Source organism: Perca flavescens, chromosome 9, assembly GCF_004354835.1.
Source record: "Perca flavescens isolate YP-PL-M2 chromosome 9, PFLA_1.0, whole genome shotgun sequence".
NCBI lineage: Eukaryota > Metazoa > Chordata > Actinopteri > Perciformes > Percidae > Perca > Perca flavescens.
Genome location: NC_041339.1, coordinates 6,269,031 through 6,297,029, shown reverse-complemented (window position 1 = coordinate 6,297,029; position 27,999 = coordinate 6,269,031). Strand labels below are relative to the sequence as shown.

The 27,999-nt window shown below is 40.9% G+C and overlaps 1 protein-coding gene across 12 annotated transcripts in view; it reads right to left on the bottom strand.

Moving 5' to 3' along the window:
* ptprfa (protein tyrosine phosphatase receptor type Fa) overlaps nt 1-27,999 on the bottom strand; it is a 404,110-nt gene that overhangs the window by 263,713 nt on the left and 112,398 nt on the right. For all 12 annotated transcript variants that reach the window (XM_028586901.1, XM_028586900.1, XM_028586904.1 and 9 more), the window contains one exon: nt 8,190-8,335. In XM_028586901.1, coding sequence (XP_028442702.1) covers nt 8,190-8,335 — 146 coding nt within the window. The remainder of the gene's footprint in view (nt 1-8,189; nt 8,336-27,999) is intronic.

The following is a 27,999-nucleotide window of genomic DNA, read 5'->3' as shown; positions in this document are numbered from 1 at the left end:
TTTTCCTGCTGCTTTCAGAGTCCTGCAGGAAGGCTCATACATTCCTATTAATCAAGTGGTTGCTGTGTGGGTTAATGCAGCTGCATGCATAAAACGCCTAGATTCTGGTAAGCCTAACACATTGCGCCCAGATTCTGCACATTCAAATGTAAAAGACACTCGGCAGGAGACTCTGAGAAGGTCGGTACCAGCAAATATGTTGCAGGTAATACATCACGTTAATTATTTTGTTAACTATTTTTTTCTGTCAAACCACGTCATGCAGTTGCATGCAAAATACTATTTTAGTTAGCTGGGGACCAGCAATTGTTGTTAATCAATTAACTAATTAACTTCACACTGTACTTACGGGCCGGCTACATTGCACGCGTAAAGTATGCAGAGTGAATGTCCCAAAAATACACTTTCACTACAATCACCGAAACTGGCTACAGTGCATAAGTGGTGCGTATGCTCCGCGGAGATCCGCTCTACAAGCATAAAAATAAGAGGTGTCTGCAGCCCTTTTACACAGAAATGGATCATAAAGTGTCTATATTTCTTTTAAATTAAATGACATGGGCGCCTGGGTAGCTCATCTGGCAGATCCCCTCTCACTCCCCTTTCATGTCTAAGCTGTCCTGTCATAATGCAGCTGCTGCCAGCTGACAGTAGATTTACGTTTCACAGCGCCATGCCAGCTCCAAAAACTGAAGAAACAACACCAGTCCCAAAGCAAACGCTCATCCTCCGTCCTGTGACTCACATTTCCCCTTAACTGCCGAATCGAAAGCTGCGAATCAGAAGAACATCTTCAGCGCCGTCAATCCTACGCCGCGTGTGCAGCCAGTTCAAAGATACATTCTGCGGCTCCATCCACTCCTAGAAACGATCCGCATAGGTTACACCACATGTGTCAAAATCCGGCCCCTTGCAGATTTAGATCCGGCCCGTACATCAATTTGGGTTCACAATAAATTTTGGCCCGCCTAGTTGTGCACCAAAACAAAAACACAGGAAAGTGTTTTTTAAAATGCAAATACGTGTCATTCAAAGCAGACTTTAAGACTCAGAAATTCCCCCAGAAGCAGAGAGAGAGAGTTTTCATATTCAGGCTGTGAAGACAGGTTGTTGTTAAAAAGATTTATCTAGGCCTGTGACGGTATAGTTTTTTTCTTATCGCGGTGAAGAAGCAACGTATCACCGCGGTATGGCGGTTAACCGCAACCCCCTTAAGAGAGTAGCGTAAGTTAGAGCAAGAATAGCAGGGTGCCTTAAGTAGGTGATGTCAGTGCTCGTGTGGTCGCGCAAGGAGAGCGAGCGGTAACGGAGAGTAGTGTACGAGTGCCGCTGTGAGGAAAAGTGAGAGGAAAAAGAGATAACAAAGATGATGTAAAGTGAGTTAAACGTGAACAATAAAACGACAAGCTTCTCAAGACACGGTGGCTTTATCTGTTGTCAATACTGCTGCCAGTAGAGTGAATAGCGTTACCCCCGAAAAAGCATCGGCTTAAACCATACAACATATGTTGCAGTCATAGACTGTATAAAAAGATTGCAGTGTTTCCATTTCAGCTCAATGTCAGAGTTTTTACTGTGTCTTGCTGTCATTTAAGGCCGCGTTGCCTTTTCTCCTCTCCGTTGATCTATTCCACAGACAGTTTAGAAAGCTTTATTGTCAATAAAGTTAAAAAATTAAGTAATTGTTAGCCGACAATGGCGAGTGCAGACACTTGGCAGCACAGCGGTCTAGCAGCTGAGCAGACAGAGAGCAGAGAGGGCAACTCGGCACAGAAGGAAACTCCGCTAGCTGCTAGGCTAAACTGCAATGGTAAACACTGCAGCGGTAATGTGCACTTCAGCTGAGAACAGAGAAATGTCTTTGCCAATATTAATAATAATAATAATAATAATAATAATAATAATAATAATAATCTAACACACAAAAGAAACCCCCATATATGCTATATAATGTCCATCCTTTAAGTTTTTTTTTTCTCTCCATAACCTCTTGAAATAGGAGAGAATACAGTCTGTTGCGGCTGTAAGCGCTCCAACAAAGTACACTGAGAGACGCATAAACATTATTGCAATGATTTATTCCTCCACACGTAAAATACAACTAGCACTGCAGTTACCAAATGTGAAGTTACTTTGTGAGTCGAAATTTGCGCGTTAGTGTGGCGGAATAAATCCTTGCAATACAATCCTTGAGCGCGTCACAGTGTGTTTATGCATGTCTCAGTGTTTAGTCCCTCGCGGCAGCACTATGTTGGACCGCTTACAGCCGCAGCATTGGTCAACAGAAAGTGTTCGCTCCCAGGCTCACCCCCTCTCTGTCAAAGGCCAAAAAACCCAGGTGATCAGGTGAAGCAAACAAATATGTTATCACTTCCGCTCAAACCGCGATGAAAACGCCCACCACCTACAATACAAGTGCACAATATAATAATCAATAAATAATATAAATGAGACCAGAAACAACATACACTATGTGGCTCCTACACTGTCGATGAGGATAACTAAACAATGATTGTTGCTTTCATAATATTTAATATCACACGACATGTGTTCTGTAAAAAAATAAAAAAATAAAAAATGCGGTGATGGCGGTGGTGATGTCATCACCGCGGTAGTGGCACGTCACCGCCGGTATTGTGGTGATGCGGTTATCGTCACAGCCCTAGATTTATCGTTGTTTTGCTCTATTTGCTAAATTCTATGATGGCTAAGGAACTCTTTTGATGACTTTTGTAGGGCTTCATGTCAACACAAATGCGACAAAAAGCGTACAAAAATGTCGGAAAAAGCAACAAATTTACAGAAAAGGTGACAAATGTCTGAGAAAGCCACAAAAAAAAGTCTGAACAAAAACAAATAAACTGGCCCTTGGCGTGATTTTCTTTTTCCAGTGTGGCCCTTAGTGAAAATGAGTTTGACACCCCTGCATTATGCATTCAGAGCAGCCAAAGTGTTAGGGTTTGATCTTTCCACAATAGAATCCTTGAAAGCAGACTCACATCTTGAATGTCAGAGAACAGACCACCAAGGAGAGTTTTTAAAATGCTCCCCACATGATAGCGGATATCAATTTAGACATCTGTTACTTTATAAGGGACCCATCTCGGCCTTTCTCAGTACAAAGTACGCCATGTTCAAACGGGAGAGTCCAGACTGTTGAGAACAGCAGGATGCAGTATGCTCAGTTCATAACTTGCTGATGTGATCACACCTCAACACACCTGCTGTGTGACTAATAATCTCAAATCACACATCCACTTTCTTAGTTTTTTTTGGAGCTTTCAACCACATTGACTATCAGTAGCTGGGATTTCTTACAATGGAAAAAGTCGTGACTTTTAAGTTCTTGGAACAACTTTTAAAAAGGAACTAGAAAGTTCAGTCAGCCCATTGTTATGTGTGCGTTTCCACCGTGGTCTAAAGACCCGTGGATATTAAGGACATTAGTCCGCTGATAAAGCAATATGACAGGACGAGGGCTGCTGTAAAAATGTCCCGGAAAAGGTCCCCAGAACATAATTTGTACCCTGGTCTCTGCGGTTCCTCAGAAGGTCCCCAGGTCCAGGGGACAGTTCCTGTGGTCGAAAAAGCAGCTAATGTACAGCTAAAGGAGGATGCTGGCGTCATCCAAAACTATACACCAATGTTACTTATATGTATTGTCTGTGTAGCCACAGCCTGATAAACCTGTTCCTTTCTGCCGTAACAGCGTATTAAACAAAATAGAAGCACACTGTCACACAGGTTGACATGTCCCTATATTAAATGTAGTTTATTCTAGAGATGTTCCGATACCGATACCAGTATCGGTATCGGCTCCGATACTGCCTAAAACGCTGGTATCGGTATCGGGAAGTACTGGAGTTTATGCACCGATCAGAGACCACGTAATAAAGCCCTAAAGAAAATCTACATTAAAGTAGTTTATTTATGTTCTTTTTCCGTTATAACTGACTGTCAAACTGGAGAATAAAAGAGAGTTCTACGACGTTCATTGTTTGTGTTTGTTCATGTTTCACAAAGAGTTTAACCTGAGCCAGACCGACAACAAAGATAGAAATCATATCACATCCATACAGGGATAGTAGTATACAGCTGTTAAAACATAATGAAATATATGACACTCCGGTATCGGATCAGTACTCGGTATCGGCCGATACGTAAGTTCAGGAATCGGAATCGGTATCGGAAGCAAAAAAGTGGTACCGGGCCATCTCTAGTTTATTCTACAGAATTTTACCGCTTCTCTGGAGTGTAGCTGTCAGGCGGACATCACTGAGCCTGTTTGGTTTTTTCACAGCTTTTAGTTTGATTGCACATCACAATATCAAGCCACAGCCTGGGTTTGATTCATGTGTTTTTGATAAATACTTTTAATAAGGAGAAATTCACTGTTTGGTTTTGGTCCTTTAAAGGGGAATTGTTGTGAGTTATAAAAATGTGTATCCTTTAATCCTGTAATCTTTGAAGTAGTTCACCTGCATTACTGTACCACAACCTGACCTAAATCAAGCGAGGTTCAAGTTGTTGTGAGCTGGGCCCATAGAAACATGAAGGAACATGTGGACGCCACCTTGGGCTATAAGAACATTTTTCACTGTTTTCAGATATTAAACGATCAATCTTTCAATTTAAAAAGAAATTAATTAATCAATAATGAACATAATCGTTAGTTGCTGCCCTTTTCCGTCGTCTTATCGCCCACTTTGGACCATTCCACAACACACAACGCCTTGAAACTACAGGTGTCTTTCAGTGGGTGTGTGTGTGTGTGTGTGTATGTGTGTGTGTGTGTGTGAGGGTGCGTTACAGTGGTTTATCACAGTTCTGCTCTTTAACCTGTCAGCTTAACATGCAGACATGTACTCACGAATGTACTCATAAACAGGGGGTAGCATGTTGCTCCGCCCGCTGCTGGCAGTTGCCATGGTAACATTAGCAGCTTAGTCTCATAGAACGAGACGTCGTGACCAAGGGGGTAAGCTTCGCTTCAGAACGCGAACCTCCGATGGCGCCATTTTGTTGCTACAAAGCGATCACCTCTTGTTAGCATTACACTGACCGCCATTTTTTTTACGTCACTTGACTGTGAATAACTTTACATCTGAAGCGTTTAAAGACTCTATTTGTCCATTGTTTATTTATAAAGAAACACGACAATGTATAAAAGGCTCCATTACCTTGTACCTCACGTTATGGCTCCGTAGCAGACGTTTTTGTAAAAATAAGCTAACGATTGTGTCATAACCAAGTGACTTACTGTCGCATAGTAGAGGAATTACCGTATAGTACAGGAGAAGCTCGCAGGCAGTTTCGACTTACATTAGCTGTTTAGGTTTAATTACTAATGTTAACTAGCATGTTAGTTAGCAATAATTAGCCTGTGCTTATGTTATCTCCTTACATATACCTACGCTCTCCGTCTCTGTAAGATTGGAAATGATTGAGATTTCTCTTGTCACAGCTACCAGAAGACTTACAACTTTCAGACACGTTGCTCACGTCACATTTACGTACATTTACGCCTTCACTGGTCTCCGTCCAGAGCAACGGGGTCTATTGGTCCATTGTATATATGTCAATGGTCGTGACCGATAAGACCCAATCAGGAGGAGAAACATTGGCGTCGGCGTCGTTGTTGCCAGAGGTCTCCGTTTGCGGCCCGGAGACTGCAGCACAACCCCGCAGATTCCAAACCAAAACGGTAGGGGTGTAAGAAAAAATCAATACACTTGAATATCGCGATATTTTATTTTGCAATACTGTATCAATTTTCAAAACGGCAATATTGATTTAAATTTTTTATTAAAATCAAAAAAATTATTGGAATTTTTTTACGTTAAAAAATATTCATGTAAGACGTTTTTCATGTTTATGTGGTGTTTAAACCCCGTACTGCTAGATGGCTATGCTGAGACGCACCACTAGTGTCCTTGCCTACCAGTGCCTAACAGTGCCTAGCGGTGCCTGACTTTTAGCTAGAAGCTAACAATGTAGCTATGGCTGAACTTTGGCCTACTTTAGCATATCAACATTAGCTCACTAAGAACCTGTGAACCAAAATCCCAAACTGGCAGTTTGATTTTCTGCGTACTGAATTGTTTACCTAAAGTAAACTTCTTTGACTTTTATGAACATCATGTCTTTTTTTAAATATTAGTTTTTCTAAAATGATACTTTAAAGGTACAATATGTAACATTTCTGCTTTAAAATGTCAAAAAATGACCATACCTATGTTATATATTTTTATGAGTTGTGTTCTTACACTATCCTAAATGTTTCCACCAAATGTCAAACCCAGAGAAATCTGTTATTTTATTTTCAGACACGGGACGTTTCCTTTAGTCGCCCGCCAGTGGCGTCATATAACCTTTCACCCTCCAGTTACTCTAACTTCCGTCAGAACACTGGCACCCAGATGATACGTTCAGGAGTAATTGTAAATCATACAATGTCACAGAAAAAAAATACTTTTAACCACTGCTTTTTTTTTGCCATACAGCATCATTTTGTGATTAATTACATCCCACTTTTTATCACAGTAATACAACAGAGACCTTATTTATTTTGAAAGTTCAATATCAATACCAGCTTAACGTTACTACAATGTGCTGTTTGACAAGTAGCTAGCTAACGTTGATGCTAATGCTTTGTGGGCAACATTATGAGGTTACAACATCGTTCAACACGCTATTAAAGTTATTTTTAGTATGACTGTTTCGACCACAGATAACAGGACTGGGCTAACCCACGAGTAACGTTAACATTAGCTGTATAGATAGACGATTAATCTAATGCTAATTTAGCCAGCTAGCACACGCCGGTCTGTCTGCCTCACTCCCCCGGCGCAGAGAGACTCAGTCGGGATGACAGCTGACAACAGCCCCGGGACATATATCTAGTTAGTTATCGTTAGCCCCCAGTCAGCTATCAGCCAGCTACTTTCATTACAGCACCCCCCCCCCCACCCCGGCCAGAACTTATTTCCAGTGCCTGGTGCTTACGACGCTAACGGCAGTTTAATTAAACGTCGGGAAACAGACCATATCCGACCCAGCACCGAGTCACAACAGCGGCCATCCATAGCGTTAGCTAGCTACATCTCCGTAGCGCTACCGGTGTATGTGCCGAAAATCACCTCCCTGCAGAATTTCTCCCCCCTTCGCGTTTAGCTGTCTTCACGGTTAGCTAAATTAACCCGACAAAAGGTGGGTTAAGCACCAAAACGAAAAGCTAAGATTACTGAAAAGTGAAGGGGAGATAATTCCGGGCAGCCTGCTGTGCTGCTGCACAACAGGCATCGAACGTCCTCGCTATCGCGGAGATTCCCCCGACAATCCCCCACCCACACCCGTCTCTCAGCCTCGTTAGGTAGCTAGCTAGCGTTACAACAAACCCCGTCCGCCCCGATGTTGAAACCATCCAAAAGGTGACGTGAAATATTTTGTGTTTTAGCTGCTGGCTACTGTTAGCTTGCTGGCTCACGAGCTAACTGGTCCAATTGCTACAAATAAAAATCTAATCAAGAAAAACGCAATTATGTTGGGGAAACTGCAGCTATTTTATTAGAATAACATGAATACAAGTAACATGAGTAAACTCGTCCGTGAACTGATGCATTCTAACCGGCAGCAAAAACTCCCATAATTCCACGCAACTTCGCAACGTCATCAAAAGTCCAGTTTTACCGTCCATTGTTTTGGTTGAGAGACCCCTAGCGGCAGAAAGTTACATATTGTACGTTTAAAAAAAATCTGTCACCTTACGTACAATATTGAAATATATTGCAATATATTGAATCGTGACCCATGTATCGTGATACGTATCGTATCGCCAGATTCTTGCCAATACACAGCCCTACAAAACGGGTCAGAAGGTTTTCTAAATGTCTCCGGTTTAGGGGCTCGGAAATGTCAGAGCAGGGGGAATGAGAGGGGGAAACGTAGCAAAAGATATTCATTTTTAAACCAAAACATAGTGGGTCCAAATCCTAGCAAGTAAAAGCTTCTGTATATTCTTATAATGAGCAAATACAGCTCGAGCCGAAAGCTCAGCTTTACTGCAGCTAAACACCTACCCTGCTCTGTCTTTTTTTTGTTTTAGGCACACATAAATGCAGGGAGCTAATGAGCAGTGAGGGTGTGAGACATTCAGACAGGGAGCTTTGAGGCCTGCTGCAGAGTCATACCTCAAAGCGCTGGGAGCTGACTTTCTTCCCCTTCTTCATCCAGGTGATGCGAGGTTTGGGCTCACCCACTGCCTGGCATACGAACGATGCCACTCCTCCCGAAATCCCTGTCTGATCGTCGGGGGACTTGATGAAGCTGGGCATGCCTGGGGGAGAGAGACAGCGAGAAACAGGAGCAGGGAAGAGAGGACAACCAGCATCAGATGAAGAGGCCTGACAGAGAAACAGCTCCGGGCAGGTTACGGGGTTTTTACATATTTAAATCTTCTGTAAGTCATGCAATAACAATGTGCTCTTTCAAAAGCTGTCTCATGCCCGTAGCTACAACTATTCAGACGTAAATCCAGTAAAAACAGCCAAGCTCCATCCTGATAATAAGCAGCACATAAATCTGAAGGTGTCAGCTGGAATCATTATATTGTACATCACCGAGATTAAAGGCGGAAATAAGTGCTCTGCATGGATAATAAATGATATTTAAAAACGTCATGTCATGGTCATGCATATATTAAAGGCTGCTACTTGTTTTGATGAGCAGCTCACCCTTTGTACCGGACGCTCTACATCAACCGCAATACACACTCCTGCCAACTGCAGAGGGTGCTAATGCAAATGTCTAGAGCTCGGAAACGCCCCTCAATATCACATTTCGCTGATCAACAGTTGGTGCGGGTACACCTTCAATAGTCCAATTTTAGAGATGGAGACTGCATGCCAATGGAAAAATTATTATTTAATAAGTTTAAAGAAGACCTATTATGTTTTTTTCCAAATTTTCTGTGATATCTATAATGTTACAATGCCGGATGTTCATATAACATGTGGCCAAAGCTTCAACTAATGGGGTAAACATATTTAAAAGAAATCCCTGTGAGCCAAAACCTCAGATTTCTTTTTCCACTGAGTTTTTTCTACTCTCGGCTCCGTATGACGTTTACCTACCAATCGGAAGGTTGGTGGTTCAATCCCTGGCCCTGCAGCTCCATGTCGAAGTGTCCTTGGGCAAGACACTGAACCCCGAAGTGTATGAATGTGTGTGAACGGTTCCTGTACTATGTAAAAGTGCTTTGAGTAGTCGTTAAGACTAAACAACGCTAAATAAATCTGTGCGTCCGTTTACATGTCATACCGAGCCAGGTTTTAATATACGGTCATCTGCTCTAGGGAGGCACTACTTCAGTGTTTACATTACATACATTGCTGCTACATTTAGCTACATGCTAATGTCAGGGAAACCTGTAATCTTGGCCACTGATGTTGTTAATTGGCTACTGATGTCGCTGGAACATGTCTGGTTGTGTAGTATTTGGTTTAAAAGCCCTCCTTGGTATAATCTCACGCTGTATAACCTGTTGCAGTCAGCGTCCACGGACTGTACAGAGACAGCGACAGCAGAGCACAGATGAGGAGACTCCAGAGATCAGGAAACGTTGACCAATCAGAGCAGACTGGGTTTTTTAAAGCGACAGGCGCTCCAGCAGAGTGTCTCAGACAGAGGGGGAACACAGGTGCAGCCGCCATGGGCAGGATGAGAAAAAAGAACGTTTTTTTGGACATTACAGCCATGACACTTTCAAGTAGAAAGATAAAATACAAGCATGAACCTGAAAACGGTATATAATAGGTGTCCTTTAAAGGGATTTAATGAGGTACTCCACCGATTTAGTATTGCATTTCGGAAACGGTGGGGGGACTTGCGAGAGACATGTTAAAAAAAACGAGTCAAAATCATCACTCAACAAGGATACCAACAATCCTTGAGGTAGGAAAAACATCATCTTCAGTACCTTAAAAGCATAATGCCTGTTGATCTTAATTCAATAGTTCTGGTCATCGTTTCTGTAACAATATACTCACAGAGGTAATGGCTGAGATCCTGGAACACATGAGCAGTCAGACAGGTTGTTAACAAAAGTTACATCTAATGCAGACCTTACACCAAATGACTTTTCAAGCTTTTCCACTGTTACAAACTGATTAATTTTAGGCAGATTTCATTACGTGTGTGTGTGTGTGCCTGTGTGTGCGCCTGTGTGTGCGTGCCTTTGTGTGTGCGTGCGTGTGTGTGCGTGCGTGTGTGTGCGTGCGTGTGTGTAATGAAACAGTCTGTACTATCGATCCACGTTTACAGCATCGTGACTGCAACATTTTCCAAAATGTCGGGCTACAAAGGCAAGGGTCCCCAGCAGGGAGCCACGCGGAGCATTTTGACTTTTGACTTTTTCACAGTTACTTTTGGCAATTGATAAGTGTGCTCTTTAAAGTTCAATGTGATTCTAAACCCATTTGTGCAGTCAAAGCCAAGACCTGCTCCCCTGGTACGTTTCCATGGAAATCCAGTCGTACAAGTTGTACAACAGGTTACTGTAGGGTCCTGAGGATGGTCAATGTACAACAGGGAAATACTGCCCTTTACAGCGCTATGCAAAAGTAAGTAGATCCAAGCACGGAGGGTTTTATCAGAGGTTCCAAGGAGGCCGAGGAGGTGGGCGTAGAAGAAGGGAGTGGATCGTACCATTTTTAAGCTATTTATTTCCCCTGGCTGCTGTTGTCTGACCCTGATGCTTGACACTCTAAATGCAAAACATGCTGAGTGCTTCGCCTAGCTTCACTGGCAGCTGTGAGTTGTCTCTCCCTTGCATTCTTCTCTGACCCTGTGCTTGCTGTTTCTCTCAGGGGTGCTTCTTTAGAATATGTCCATTTGACCTCTCACAAATAATCCACAAGGACAGACACTTTATGGTGAGAAGAAAATGTGAAAAAGTAGGACTCAAAACACACTCTCTCCAGCCTGTCTAGTCTAACAACCCAGAAACAGGGCTGCCAACTCATTTACGCACTGACCGTGAGCCCGACACAATTGACACTTTCCACACCGTCTCTCACGCCACACGTCCATTTTATTTTTTCTCCACGAAAAGAAAAAGCACATGTATGACTGATAACATATTGTCGAAAATAGTTAAACCTGCAACAAGCTCAGTCAAAACTAAAAAGTAAAAGAAATACATACAGGTAAGTACGGGCTGATCGCCACTTGGCCTATTTTGTCGTGTTTATTCAACATGTTATCATGTTTCAGATGTTAATATTATCTCTTTGCCTCCACAAGTCGATGGTTATTTAGCAAGTGTGCCCTGCCAAGTGTGTTGAGAGATAGCCAAACACACTTTTCGTGGCAAGGCACCCTTGGATCACCTGTGGCACGCTTGGCTTTAGACTATTGGCGGCCAAATGAAGCCTCATGAAGCTTTATTTATTTTCTGAGCCCACTAGAAGGCGCTTTTGGTTTAAAGAAAAAGGTTCAAGGAATGGCAATTCAGTGTGCTTTTAACCCTTTGTTGAACAGAGAGCGCCATCTAGTGGGCTCAGAGAATAAAGACAATGGTTCAGGGGGCTTCATTTGGTCATCACTACTCAGGAGTGCCTGAAACGTGAAATATGTAAAGGTCAGTCAGTTCATTACCTTTTAGAAATAGATAACCAAACTAGAGCTGGACTGAAAAATCAGCCAGGCCGATATTATCTTAATATCATATCAGTATCAGTTTATATGACGGCAAAATGGTTCTGGAAGCTTCTTGGGGCTTTATTTGGCCATCACTGGTTTAGCGCATGTTTAGAGCTCTCCCCATCATAAAGCACTGACAGTTTGGGAATCCTGTAGACTGTTTTTCTTCAGAGGAACCTTATTCTTTTTAGGGACATAAATAATTTTTCAAGTTTAGATTTGAACCTGAACAATATCTATCACATCACATTGCATTGGTAAATATACCTGTATTATGATAAAAAATGTGGAGTGCCAGGCTACCAGGTGATACTTTAGCCAGACTACTTAAAAAAAAAAAAGGTGACGCGTGCAGCTGTTACCCCATCTACCCAGTGTTTAGGATGGAGACACCGGGTGAGCGAGTTATAAGGAGAGCAAGAAGTTATCAGTGATTACATTTTTCTTTGAGCTGTGTGAACTGTTTTTAATGCATAGCAACACGCCTGTTGATGTGCAGAAGAAACTGTGTAGAATAATTTGCTTACAGCGATGCATATTTAAACTATGTTGTTTGAAAATGTATTGATATAATTATATAATTGATATATTTTTATTTATATTAAGTAGCTATACTGCCCAGCACTAGGCTACTGGAGATCAAAATGGTAGGAAGGAAAGGTACAGTATCTGCTGAAAATCTCATACCTATCATTGTAAATTGTGATGCAGCCGGTATGCCATGCCATCTGGAGGAGGTGAGGGACTGAACATTGACTGACACACAAACCAAATTACCCAGCACCAAGGCAATTAGCAGAGTGCCCTAAACCAGCTACAGTATGACTATAATAGGCTTAGTGTGTACTAAATGCCAACCACTGCTCCCTGCACATTTAGTGGCTGATCTTTGCATTAAGCCAATCTCACAGAGGACACACATGGCTGGAGCCACAGACGGGAGGTTGTTTCGTCACGAGGTGGAAGGGTTTTCATAGAAAAGGGAAATGCCTTTGTTGGTGAATGCCTGGGTTAAATCAAAAGCACAAATGTGGGATCATAATAAGTGGAAATGTATGCTTGTATGGCTATATACTAGTGCATTACACTGCCAAGTTATAGATCCTAAACTTAATACGGTTTAACTCACAGAAATCATGCACACCCTCTATCCCAACACTGAGCATCTTGTTCCAGGGCTAGAGTGCTTTGGATCAAGTCCAAGTCAATTGGGACAAGTTCAAGTCATGTGTCACGACAACTGAATAAAATGTCCAAATCATGTCCCAACTCAATGGAGACAAGTCCAAGTCAAGTCTCAAGTTAATGGAGACAGCTTCACGTCAGGACTCAAGACTTAAGGCTGCCTCTTCTACATCTGGCTGGGGGACTGCCGATGAAAATTAGCACTTTGAGCTAACTCGGGAACATTTACATTGTTTTAATGTTGATTAATGTTCACTGTCCCCTTTCAAATAAAGAAACTGAAATTGAAAAACCTTAAAGTAAAGGTGTCTACACACAAACCAGACGGCCGACCCTCGGCAGAAAAGCCAGTCGAAATGATCAGTCTCCCCATGTTGGTCCAAAAAGTGCCAACGAACACACCAAAAAGACGAGACAAGACGAGACGAGACGTAATACATCTCTATAACAGCAAGCGGCGCTAATCTGTATTGTTGCCCAGGAAATGAAAACCGGCAGCTGATTGGACGAACGCGTCACATGGGTTTGTTTTCTCCGGAAATTCAAAGCCAGACTGTCATGGCGGCCGTTCAGAATACGATCTCGTATTGTACTAAAATAGTTCACTGAAATGTTTCTGAGAACATTTTAAGCGAGAAATAGGCCGTGCAGTTTCTGAATCTGTCTTCATTTCAGCTCAACAATGATTTTCGTCAGATTTTGAGAGACTCTAGTCATCTCATTCCGCTCCCCATTTCCGGGTGAGTCCCGACTGCCCAGCCGGCGACTGAACATGTCATGTCGGCCAAAATGAACGGCGACAGCCCCCCAGACTGACGACGGCACGGGACACACCGAACAGATTCGCGTCACTGACTGTCTAACGGCCGATAATCGGCTAAGTGTGTCCCGGCTTTAAGTCTCAACTAAAGCCTGAAGGCCATGAGCGTGAATGCTGACCATTTAAATGACATGGCATTTGTGTGCCATCTTTTCAAAGCTGTGTTATTAGCGTTTATACATTGTTCCCACTGATCAATAGTGATCCATCATGCCAGTAGTGTTCTTCAGCACCAACAAACTTGGGTTATATTATGTTAGTTTCTGTGTGTGAGGTATTGCATGGTCTACAACAGATTATGGAAGAGAATTGGAGGCAGTGATGGATTTCTTTAAAGCTGACTGATGCTTGTTTGTTACGTTGATAGACATAGAGTGGGAATTATAACTTAACCTGCTCTGACAGTTAAATTGCAGGCTACTGACAAAGGATTTCAGCAGCAGATTGGTACCAAGGTAAAAATACTGTATTCATATTAGTATCTCTTCTGTATCAGGCTATAATGGGCCTGTATCTCTTCAATTTTGCTTGAAGGGATACAGATCACATGTTTCCCACTGCCAGATCTAACACCACCATCTCCAAGACATGACTCTGCCCAAACAACTTCAACCATATGCTGAAGGCCAGGCAGCAGCAAAGCTGCAACTGAAAACATATTCTGCATCCAGAAACATTATTAGGAGGCAATATGGAGCAGGAAATCAATACATTGATTGGAGTCCGGCCTTTCATTTAGTAATGAGGATAAACTCAAATTCCTTTCAACTCATTCAACATGTATTCATTGAGAATGATGGCACTTATTGTCGCTACAACTGGACAAACCAAGAAAAGTGCTTGGAAGTACAAAAATGCAGCAGGGACATTGTTAGGGTCAGTTAGTCTGTAATTATCCTCTGCAAATCCTTTCTGACTTTTATGCTTATTTCATCTTTTTTTGATGAAAAAGAAATAAAGGACTACATTGAAATCTTTCAACCAAATCATATGGCTCACTGTGTAATCCATTAGTGAATAATACATTGAGGTTAAAGTGCATAGTTTTAGAATATTAATATTATTGCGTTCATTAATGGCTCTACCTCCATCAATGATATTACAGAAGCATGTTAATATTTTGCAATGTGAAGATGAGCCCCGTTATATGTATGAAACATCACTGTGGGTAAACCTGCAAAGTATGTATTATAGAAACTTGATCAAGAATCCAGTTTTTTCTTATCTTATCATAGGCATACATGTAATGTTATATTATTACACATATCTAAAAACAGCTTTTAATGCAAAGTCTTTAGACTGACTTTTCTCACAGAAGTCCAAGTGCCAGGCATGTTCAGACTTGCTAACAGCATCTCTTCTGACTTTTAAATTATGAATACCAACTTTTGCCTTCTAACAGGTGATTTAGAGTCCCTTCGTTTAGATACATCAGGCTAAAGAACTCTTTTATACATCAGCTCATCAAGAAGATAAAAGGTAAGTTATAATACAACATTATTGGAATTAACTCCAACTGATGAAAATAATGACATCCCATACACCTATTCAGTTACAAATTCACAGTTTTGAATTTACTCCACCTTTCTTGAAAAAATCTAAATCAATATTACATATTCTACATCCCGTCCTCCGCACATTGTATATATCCTGAAGTTTTGCATTTTTTGTACATACAATAAATAAATAGTTACATGTATGTATGTGTTATTTGTTTATGTATTTATCGGTTTTTTTCTTCATATTATTGTTTGTATGTATTCACCATGAGCCAAGGCAAATTCCTAGTAAGTGCTACTTACCTGACAATAAATATCTCTCTGATTCTGAAATTCTCGTTCTGATTCTGATTCCTCTACTGTACGTTTGGCACAAACAATATGGTAACCGGGTGAGTGCGATGGAATCCCACCAGCTCACACAACACATTCTCACTCCCATCGCGCCAAAAAGGGATACTTGGTCAGGTGCCTTTGACGTTTGTTATTGACGCAAAAAGTCTCCTTAAGGGTCATATTTTGACGCTCTGGGTCGGGAACTTAGGCGTCACTATTTGACGCTCTCGGGACCCGTGTCTAGCCCTTTGGCGTCATATTTAGACGCGCTTGGTCGGGAGTCTTGGCGTCACTTTTTGACACTCTAGGTCGGGACGTACGTTTAACTGACATGCGGCACAAGAAAGGGACGATAAGGTTTAGGAAAAGATGGTGGGTGGGGTTACAAAATGTACGTTTCAGTGACAATGCGAGACAAGAACAAGAACGGGACACGAACCCTGGTCTCCTGGTCCAGGTCCTGTGTTGATTTTTGGGTCTTTCATACCACTCACTACCGTTGTCTCTCCTAATACTACGTCATCTTACAGCAACGCTGTCAAGCTGCTGCTCTGCCCGGTGCGTTCCATACAAACACTAAAGGGTGATTTGTTTCATCATTATCTGACGCTTAGAGCCACAGACCAAGCGTCAGTATTTCATGAGTTGGGAGTGAGAACGAGTTGGCTCACAATGTATCCCTTCAGACCAGTCTTGTATATCCAACATCCTCCGGGCTACTGAATAAATGGTGGAATGAAGTGTATTGGTTATGAGCTCATCCCTTCATGGGTGGTTTAGCGTAGTGTATTCTTCATTCAATTACTCCAGTAAATGATGCCACAGTAAACAGGAGACACGGCTTTTCAATCAGTGCTGCAGAGGCCGGTGGCAGCAGAGCTCTCCTCCACCCTGATGGTTCTCCGACACCAGCCAGGGAATCCATCCGCGCAGCACTCTATGCTGCTTACATGCTACGCTGACTGCCTCGTACTGGTGCATGAACTGCATCTGCTGAAAGACAAAGGCTACATTTACATTGCTACGTTTTGGGTTTTTAAGCAGAGTTTGAGCCAAAACCGATGTCCGTGCACACGTGTTTTTAGCTCCAGTAGAAGAACTAATCTCCGTATAAACTAACACGCCCAGACCGCATAACTCATCAACATTATCGTATACTGGGCATAAATAGGAGACAGCCTGTAGACTCCACCCGATGCATGTAGTTTCCATGGTACCGTTTGTAGTTGAGTCTCAAAGAAGGAGATGTCATGATCAATAAGACCCAATCAGGCGGAGAAACGTTGGCGTCGTTGTCGGTGTTGCCGAAGGTCTCCGTTTGCAGCCGTTGAAACTGAAACACGACCCCGCAGATTCCAAACCAAAATGGGTCAGAAGTTTTTCTAAATGTCTCCGGTTTAGGGGCTCGGAAACGCCAGAGCAGGGGGAATGAGAGGTGTAAACGTAGCAAAAGATATTCATTTTTTAAACCAAAACGTAGCAATGTAAATGTAGCCAAAATCTGGTGCCATGCTCTTAGTCTCCAAACCGCAGCTGTTAAAAAAAGAATTACAATACATCATCAACTTCAACGTTGGGGCTGAGAGTGTCATAAAACAGCAATGTCACTCTCTGCCCGATAGTAATCCCTCTCCGCCTGAGAGTAAGCGTTTAAAGCTTATAAAATAACTAAAGTCCCACTCTGAGTCCTACTTCTACATGATTACTGGGAGGGATTCTGTGATACTAAGATACTACACCTGACTTTTCCAAATGAATAATCCTGATCAACGCTGGACTAGAATTACACGTAGACTTCATATGGTTTTCCCATTTACTTAAATCTGTGCTTTGTGTTGCACAAAGTCTGTCTCTCACATACATTCAGTGAACCAATCCTAAATCTTATTTCTCGATAGGCCAGCGATTAAAACATAATGGGTCTCCATGCTGAGTTGCTAGATGAGCCTATTCAGTTTGCACCCACAATGCTATTAAAGCTCTCATCAGTATTTTCCACTGTATCCTCTCCTCCACCAAACAAAGGAAGATACTTTAGGTTGCTATCACAAATTACAATAATGGTAGTCTTTATCCACGATGTTCCACATACGGGATTGCTCTCGTTCTGCTGGAAATTCCACCGGATGTCACTCTTTTCAGATGTCCGTTTTTGGATGTCCCGTTACCTTCCTCTTTCTTTGTGTTGACGTTCTAAACTCCGGTGGATTTATGAGGACTATGGTTAACTGCTCCTCACATCTCTGCAGGGTAAATCAAGACAGCTAGCTAGACTATTTGTCCTATCTGAGTTTTCTGTTGCACGACTAAACAACCTTTGAACGTACACACAACATTCCACAAAAACAAATTCCTTCCCGAGGCTATCTTGCAGAGGCACCATGGCTCCGCTCGGTGCTTAGCACTGCCCAACACGATTATGATTGGTTTAAAGAAATTGCCAATAAACAAGAGCACGTTTTTCTTCCATCCCAGAATGCTGTGTGGACTAGCCAGACCTTCCTCCGCAGCACTGTGAAGGAAGGCCTGGCAATGTGTAGTGATGACCAGTATAATGGCAATCTACATGGAAATTATATATGCAAAGGACCTCTGTGTTTCCTGAAATATGGTGGGTAATTTATGGTGAAACTTTTACTTTATAGATTACAGACATAGCACTTTCATAAAGGATTGTAACAGGGACGACCACTAAATACTCCGAATCGCATGAGGTTCATAGGAAATGTTAGTTCTGTGTGAATACAGCTTAAAGCTATTGCTTTGAAATATTAATGAAATACCTACATGTGACTGCTGACAAGTGAGTTAGCCGGAAGAGGATGGGTGTGCATGACTTTTTTCTTGCAGTCGTATATCATATGCGCATAACGAGAAGTTAGGCATCTCCAACTAATATTTACTACAGAGTGTGTCAAATAAAATGCTTGTGAGTATTATGTGTGTTTTTAAAGGTTGATGTAATAGATGCCATGTGTCAGACCCAAGATGAAAATGATTCTTTAAGCCTTGTGAGTTATATTGCACGGGTTCAGGTTTGAAGTTAGACAATCCTCGACTCACTTGGTCAAGACCCCTTGGCGTAACTTTCTAACGCTTCAACATGCAGAGTAAACCACTTAGTTAGGGCGAGGGAAAGAGTTAAAAAATTCATGTTTAAGTTACATATCAAGACAAGAATGTGACAGTTAGTGTTAGGAAAAGATCATGGGTGGGGTTAAATAATGTACTTTTAAGTGACACGTGGGACAAGAACAGGACACAAACCCTGTTTTCCTGGGTGAAAGTCCTGTGATGTATTTAATACTACTCCCTACCTTTGTCGCTTTTCATACTACGTCATTTTAGAAAGCCATGGGTGCCTTGTGCGTTGGTATCTAATGCTAAGGGCCGCTAACCAAGCATCAGTACGTGCCAACGCAGTATGTGTTAGTTGGGAGTGTTTGGGAATGTCTATGTTAAGGTGATGACTACAGATAGTTAGATTAAGATATGAGTTTGGAGTGGTTGTGGTCAGGATAACTGGTGACGGAGGTTAAAAACTGACTTTTGCATTTAAAAAATGCTAAATTGTTTTCAGGGGTCTTTCCCAATCTGGCTACACTCCATCCTGTGGAATGTAGTTAGTCTTTTCAACACCTCTTTTATGTGGTTGAAGTTATGCTAACATACTGTATGATTATGTATGATTAAGATAAGTCAACCATGGTTAATTACAGCAGAACAACTGCCAAGATTAATTTCGTCAGAGAGAAAGTCAAGAGAGAAGGCTATTTAGCCTCAAAGCTAAATGTGTTGTGATGCTAGCCCCTAGTTTGTAGCATGTTCTTCAATAAGCAGTTCAGTGGGTTTCTTTTCAACCCAACCTCCAACCTACCAACCCCCCTCTATCTCCCTACTTGTTGCAATCTGTATTGGCACTAGGGCTGGGACGATACGCCTTTGTCCCCATTCGATCCTTTCACGATACATGGGTGCCGATTCGTGATGCAGTCACGTTCAGTGGTACCGTATATAAAATATTTGGGGGAATCATAGCTAAAAAACGTACCAAAGAGAAATCACGACACATACAATTTTTGATTTTTTTTCCCTACCCATAATTGCCACTTTACTCATCATTTTTTTAAACGCACTTATTGCACTTTTTCCATGTTTTGCAGGCCAGTATATAGAGTCTTATACTGTCTTGGATAAAGGGTAAGCAGGTGGAAAATGACATCCCAAAAATGGCTGGGCCGTAATACTATTCCTAGGTCCCAACTATTCTTCAACAAAACTATTCCTCAACTCATAAGTTAACAGCCTATTGGCTCACGTCTCATTGTCACCCATGGCAGCACACTTGTCTTACAGGCCTGTTTCTCATTTGGGCTCAAGAATTTAATGGTGTCTAGGCATGCAGCCAGGCAGTCAAATGCTGTGTGAGGCGGAATAAAGCTGTGTTTCAGAGGCAATTCACAGTGACAAGTGACAACAGTTTCACACAAAGTGTCTTCTCCTCGCAGAGACTCATTAGGCTGTGGAGCAGCCATGCAAATCAACCTCTTATAAGTCAAAGTGACATATAAACAATCTGGCTTCCTACTTCTGGACACCCAAGGTAGAAACACTGCAACGCCTTCCACAGTTCTCTTACTAGGCTTCTCCTGGGTAGTTTAGTCGTGCAGAGGTCGATAATTCTGCCTCTAGCAGGAATTAAACAGTAGTCATTAATGCTGATACAGGTAGAATAAAATTCCTCCAATACTTTCTCGGACTTGTAAAAGTAACATTACCCCCTTTGTTACCAGCTTCATTCAAAGTAGAGAAAATAATTTAATATGAAGTTATTCGTATTACCACATCCTTAGAGAGGCATTTCAGATGGAAAAATAATAATCTTTAAAGAATATTTTGACTTTTTTTTTTTTTACTATCAGTTGTGATAACAACTGTTTACCTTAGTAAATAAGTGAGATCGGGAACATGATGACATTGCTACAATGAAGACAGAAGTCATATAACATGCCAACAGTTTATAGAGATTACCTTTTTTGCAGAATAGTCCATTATTATTGTTGATTACAATGTTACTTTACTGATAGGAATGGTGGCCAAAAATATAAAAAGAAGGCCCCGTAATTATCCTTCCATAATAATTTAAATAAAAAGTGTCTAAATGAATGCTCTTCTTAATGTGTAATATGATGATGTTATCCCATAAACTATGAAAAGTAATCCTATGTAAAGAGAAATAGCATATTTACATTGCCTATCAAGTGAACAGAACGTTTGCACATTGAGTTTCACAGCACTCACACAACTCTCCTGCCCCATAATACAGAAAACCCTGCCAATTTGCCAGTGCTGCTCTTTGACGGGCCTGTCAACATAACCTGTCAGCCGTGCGCCACCGGTAACTTTCAGCTTCCGTGGTGTGAAAGAGAGAGCAAGCACAAGTTTAATACACGGCTGCACAGAGCGACAGAAAGTGTCTCTGAAGAGCTAGCTCACTGCTTTCACAGCCCAGATATGCAGTGGGACTGAACAAGATGATGTGCCAAAGCAACTTAGTGGGACACCTTGACATTTCTGACTTAGTTTTAGTCGCCAGGCAATTTCCACAAAGTGGGAAAAATTTATTTGGTCTTCAGTAAACTCAGAAGTTGGTTGTCAGCCCTACCGGCACTTATGCTTGTTATCCACTGGTATATAGCACAAAGGGTCTGTCCATCACTAGTCTGGATCGACGACATTTCATTTACTGGATAATCGCCGCCAGATGTGTCTCGCCTTGCAAAACTCTGTGCGTTTCGTGAAATTGCCTTATTGTCCTAGGTGTATTGGTACACAGAAGTCACAATGTGGTTCACACTCTGGTTTATGAGTCACGGTTTTTGGTACATCGGAGAAAAAAATTACCAAAGACGGACACATTGCTCCCACTGGGGACTGAGGTAACATTTATCCCTCTGGCAGCTTTAGTGAACAATAGATTTTGGCCCGCCTAGTTGTGTGCCAGACCAAAAACTGTTTTTCAAACTGCAATTACGTGACAAAGAATTTGGCAAATTTGAGACACAGAAATTCCCCCAGAAACAGAGAGTTTTCATTTTCAGGCTGTGAAACTGGTTGCTGTGAGGCTGTGTGGTAGCCTGCTTTTAAAAATGTAACCTTGGTTTTGCTTGATTTTCTAAACTCTGTGATGGCTAAGGAACTTTTTTCCTGACGTCTTTAGGGCTTTATGTCAACCAAACTGTAAGTAAGAAGGCAATATGAGACATGCAATAATATAGTCAAAGATATTCAACTTTTTTGATTAAATTAAAGCATGACAATAAACTCTACATGTCTGGCCCTTGATGTGATTGTTATATCCCAGTGTGGCCCTTAGTGAAGTTGAGTTTGACACGCCTGCTTTAAACGAACAATCAGGATATCACAAATGTACTATATATTGGTAGAAAGTGCCACTACAGGGGCATTACAGTCATCTTTGGCTGAAGTGACGCTACAGAGACGCCGAGAGCGCAGATGCCGAAGACCTGGAAATGCCGACTAAACAGAGCAGACTGGGCTTTTTCAGGAGGGCGTAAAGAGAGAGGCACTAAAACGAAGCGTTTCAGACAGAGGGTGAATACAGGTTTATTCAGATGGACAGTTTAAGACAAATAATGTGTTTTTAAAGCATGTAAACCTGTTCTAGTAGAAACCCCAAGAACAATTCTGAACCTGAAAATGAGCATCGTATGCAACCTTTAACCTTAATTTAACCAGAATTAAAGACATTGTTATTAAAAATCTTTTTCAAGGGTGTCCTGGCCAATACAGGCAACAAGACAAATAAAAACAAATTTAATGAAAGTCTGAAATTTCTAATGTTGCACACCAAAAAACATGGGCCTTTTTTCCATTCCATAAATTACTGAGATTGTATCACACGTTTTTTTCAATCCTTTTACAGGGAACAAACTAGCTAACTGTATGTTTGTAGTCATGTCTAGACTGAAAAATGCATTTTTCAAAAGAGAACAAGAATGATGAAGACATGATAATCCAAATGTCAAACCCTTACCAAAACAGCACATCTTTATCAAGATTATCATGGACCAATCCATTCACGGCCTTGTCAATAGCAGCCTGCCAGCACAGACACTGCAAATCCAATCAATTCAACTGAGCCCAGCTGGCAGGCTGAATGGAGAGCAGAAAAGCAAATGACAACAGTTCAATAAAGTCATTACAAAATCATTTCTGCAATTAACTCAAATTGAGTGACGGATGTTACATAATGATGTGAGATTATCTATGGGTGGAGTTTTCCTGTAAGGTGTTCTTCGCAGCCTTTTGTTTGTGTGATATTTAGTTACAGTGGACTGTTCTCATACAGCTTAGTTTACATGGAAATCTCCACTCACTAAGCATCCTTGGTAATATACATACAGTTTCCGCATACTACTAAGGAGAAGACACCAAGGCAGAATTTTGCATCATCACAATATGCATTTAAGTCCATACAGCCATATGGAATAGTCTAGACAAAACAGGTAATTTCAACTTCCTGTTTTCTCCCATAGTCTAATACCCACAAGCAGTTGGGCCGCCCGGCAGATACTCAGTAATCTTAACTTCCATTTGGAGAGCTGGATGCAGAGACACTGCTGCCACTTGTTTGTTCGTATAAATAATACATTGTGTTCTCCTGCTCCTTGTTCATGACCCACAAAATTGCCTCCCACACAAGTGTGGTAGCGGCATGAAGGCTGGAAGGCAAAGAAACAGTGAATAAACTGATTCTATTTTGCAAATCATTATGTGTATGTGACCCTGGGGAGTTGCAAATCCAACTACAAGCTGTAAGGGGGAAACGGAAGGTTACTGCATACTAGCCATGAAGTGAGCCCTGCCTGGATAAGAACACTGTGAGTGCTTGAATACAAATTCCAGTGTGACATTGTAGCTACTATTGACTCTCAGGAGAGCATCCGAAACATTTCTGAAAACCTGATTTTGCTGAGAAGATGTGTGACCAAATATTGCCCTGCAATATTTCAGCAGAGCAGCTTGTGAGGCTATCTTACTTACAGCAGTTAGTCCTATGACCTTATGCTGGGATCAGACCACACAATATCAATAATGGTCAAACCCGACTAACATGTCATGAATAAAACTGAGCATACTGTGCCACCGACACAACATCGATATCAAAAAGACTAGCATGTCCACATGTTTTAACCTTCTCTGTCTTGACATTGACCTTTAAATGTTTCAAAATGAAAAAGAAATTATGTTGGTGCTGCCAGTTGGAAGTGTCATTTCAGTCTCTGGCACCTTACTGATCCCCACAGTACATCAGGCAAGTCGGGATAAACGACAAGCTCTGATTGGACACATGTAGTCTGACATGTCGCTCGGCTACGTCACGGCACAAATTTAGGACTAACCTAGTCTCCGATTGCCAGACCTTCCTCCACAGCGCTGTAAAGGAAGGTCTAGTTCACACAGCGGGATGGGAGAAAAACGTACTCTGGTTAATTGGCATTTCTTTTAAATCCATAACAATCGTCTTGGGCGGCGCTAAGCCCCAGATACAATGACGGTGCCTCTGCAAAATGGAAAAGGAACTTGTTTTGGTGGAACATGTGTACGTTGTTTTAGTTGTGCAACAGAAATTTCTGATTCGACAGATAGCCTAGCTAGCTGTAAATCGAGTTCAGAATGCCAATACAAAGAAAGCAGAAGGACATCCGGACTAAAAAGAGAGACATCCAGCGGAATTTCCGGCGGCACCTGAACAATCCAGGAAGTGGAACGTCATCGACATAGACTAGGACTAACCTGAAAAAATTACCAGTGACGGATCCTGACATTAGAGCTGGTGAATTCTAACACCAGAAGAATGCCTTCTCAAACTTCACAATGATCCAACGACTTGATGGCTCAGTGGAAATTCTTAGTCCTTCATTTGCACAGTACGCTGTCCAGAATGAATGTCAAGCTGATTTTTTTTTAATCTTGTAAATACTGAGGGAGGTCAATGTTGGTCATGTAACAATTCATGTCAAACAGATGAACTTTCAACTGAGTGTCAACGCTTTTCCTAGTATCATATGTGTGAGCAAAACCAAGCTCTGTTTTAATCCCTAGACGTTAACGAGAGTAATTACGTTCCCAGGGTTGGTGATGCCGTGACATTAACCACAAACATAGAAATATACAAGTTGGGTAACACTTTATAATAACCATTATTAATAAATAGTAAATTGATAATGAATTAAACTTTAATTAAATTATTTTGCTGTTAACAAACGTTTACTAATAGTTAGTTATATTACAATCTATGCTATTTAATTTAATTGTTTAGTGTAATATAAAATAATTTCTTTATACATTCAAATACATAGTTAATATTATGGTTGATAATTGTTTTGTAAACCATATATAAATGTTATTTGGATGTTATTATAAAGTAATGCTTATAATAATTACTTAAAGTTAATAAATTACAAGGCATCAAGTAACTTTAAAATGGGCCCGTCAAATCTTTTTCGGCGATCTTTAAAAGAGATGACTATTTAATTATTGGAGCACTGATAATAGTTATCTGAATAATGTTCATAGATGCTTTGCTTTAAGCATTTATAAACCATTAACAAGGTCTTGTAGTGATCAGTTGCAACTTTATGATACCCATCCAAATAATGAATTATAATAAGTTAATATAGCATTACTATTTATTGGTTATTAACATTATTAATTAGCATTTCATTGTTTGTTACCAGTAAAAATACCTATTAACTAAAGTTTTATTAACTATCAGTTTACCTTTTATTAGTAACCCTATAACGTGTTACCAAACAGGGTTCTCTCTCATCTTTCTTGCTGTTTCCTGGCTGTTTTATTAACTCTCTTAAGAGTTTGCATTCTAGTTATATTCTTGGGAGGATTTCACCGGTTGTCAATACTTTGGAATCTGGTATGGATCTTGCCGAGGTTGTTTAGGGTTCAGCTGTCATCTCAAAGTGAAGTTGTGAGTCATTTTTTAATAAGCACATGGCGGTGGATTCACGTGCTCAGGCTGCTGACAGACTGTGATAAATGGTTACTTTTGGAAGTATGATGTTTTTGTCTGTGGGTATGCATTGTTGTTTGCCGCAGCTTGATGGCTGTGTTGGATTCATTAATATTGCAGGGAAAGGTAAGTAAAATAAGTGACATTTATGCATAAAGCACTTTTCGCTGCTAAAAAGTGCCTTAAAAGCATATAAAAAACTTACACAAATAACATAATGTATTATTATTATAAGTGCATAAAAAAAACACAATTACATTTACATAATAATACATGAAGTCCAGACCAAAACGACGGTAGGTCTTTATCTGATTTTATAAGAGTCCACAGAAACAGCACACAGTATGGGAGGAGGCAGAGCGTTCCATAGTCTAGGTGCTATGTAATCAAAAGATCGATCACCACGGTTCCTATGCCGAGTGCGTGGAACAGAAAGCTAATTTAACATATTAGACCTAAGAGATTGAGCTGGCAAATATGGGTAAAGTAGTTTAGCCACATATGCAGGTGCCTGACCGTGCAATGCTCTGTACGTAAGAGCGAGAGAATTTTTGACTTACTGAGGAGAAAAGTGCGTTACAATTATCAATGCGAGATTAGTCTCTGATTGCCAGCGCTGCGGCAGATGGTCTGGCTAGTCCAACCAGCATTCCAAGATGGGAAAAAAGTGCTCTGGTTTATTGGCATAGGAACTTGTTTTGGTGGAACGTGCTCATTCAAAAGTTGTTTTAGTCGTGCAACAGAAAACTCAGATTGGACAGATAGTCTAGCTAGCTGTCTGGATTTACCCTGCAGAGATCTGAGGAGCAGTTAACCATAAATCCACCAGAGTTTACAACGACGACACAAAGAAAGTGAAAGGTGATGGACATCCGTCCGAAAAGAGGGACATCCGGCAGAATTTCCGACGGCACCGGAGCAATCCCAGAAATGACGTTGATGTAGACTAATGCGAGATGAGATAAATGCATGTATAAGCATCTCATGTTCAGTAGTTGAACTACAGATCTCAGTTTACTAAGTGGAAAAACTGGATCTGTTCAGCTGCTTTACATTGCTGTGTAGAATAACAAAGATTGATTAAATATCACCCCTAAATTACAGAGGTTGGAGCAGACAGCAGAGAAAAGAGGCCCAATGCATTATCGTGGGGACGAGCTTTTCTAGCGCAACAACCAGAACCCAAGTCATCTTAGCATTGAGCTGTAAATCTTATTCTTCCAAACAGTCCCCAATAACGTTGAGACAGTCAAGAAGCCTAGATAATCTAAATGCCTCACTGGGTTTGAATGAGTAATGGACCTATCATCCCCATATAACTGATATAACCAAGAGCAGTAAATATAAAGTGAATAGCAGGGTTGAGTCAAGTCAATGTTGTTTATGTAGCCAATTATCACAAATAAAAACACTGCCTCAAGAGCCTTGGTATGTTTTTTTAGAGTGCAATAAGTGCCAAGAAATTGCATAAGCTGTCAAGCTAAAGTAGGGTGCGACCAGAGTGCTTTGGGCTAAAAAGCATGTATCATTTAATTGCATGATATATTGTTTTATCATTTGTATCTAGTATTTAGTTTGGTAAGCACTAAAGGCCATTTTGAACATTTAATTATATAAGTCATTAAATACCTTTTGAAAATAAGTTTGTTGAAAACCTTGCTCTATTGAAAAGAATACAGGTTCAGCTAAGATGGAAAAAAAATATTTTCATCAACTGTGCTCAACTGTTAAAATATCTGAAAAGGGGTTATTTTTTTGTTTCAAAATCTAGCCTGACCCTCTCAAAAACCAACTTTTTTCATGAGTAAACTCAAAACTCTGTGTGATTTAGTAAAAATTCTTCTCTACAGCATTATGACAGGGCCCCTCTGACAGGAAACAACCTTCCTATGGAGAGCCGGCATTTAACATGCAACCAGCTCACACAGACATCACTTGACTTTGATGCTTTTTACACTGAAAGAGCTCATTTTCTTCGGCATGTTGAGTTCAGTGTGTAATGGTTTCTGTGTGATTAATTGTATTCAAATCCAAATTTCCATCTCATTCACAACATCCCACATTTCTGTATTTGCACAGCAGGGAAATCCATTGCATCCGATCAAGTGCTAATACTCTCTTCTTAAACTGAACCAACAAACGACAAAACTGCATGGCATTAGGGCTGCAACTAACGAATATTTTAATAATCGATTAATCTGTCGATTTTTTTTCGATTAATCAATGAATCGGATAAAAAAAAAAAAAAAAAGCATTAATTTACATCAACTCAGTACATACATACTTGTTGTTTTAGTTAATAGTTGTGTAAAGGTAAGTAACCCAAATAGCAGATAAAGACAAGACACACACACAGACAGACAGACACACACACAAACACACACACACACACACTTATTCATTAA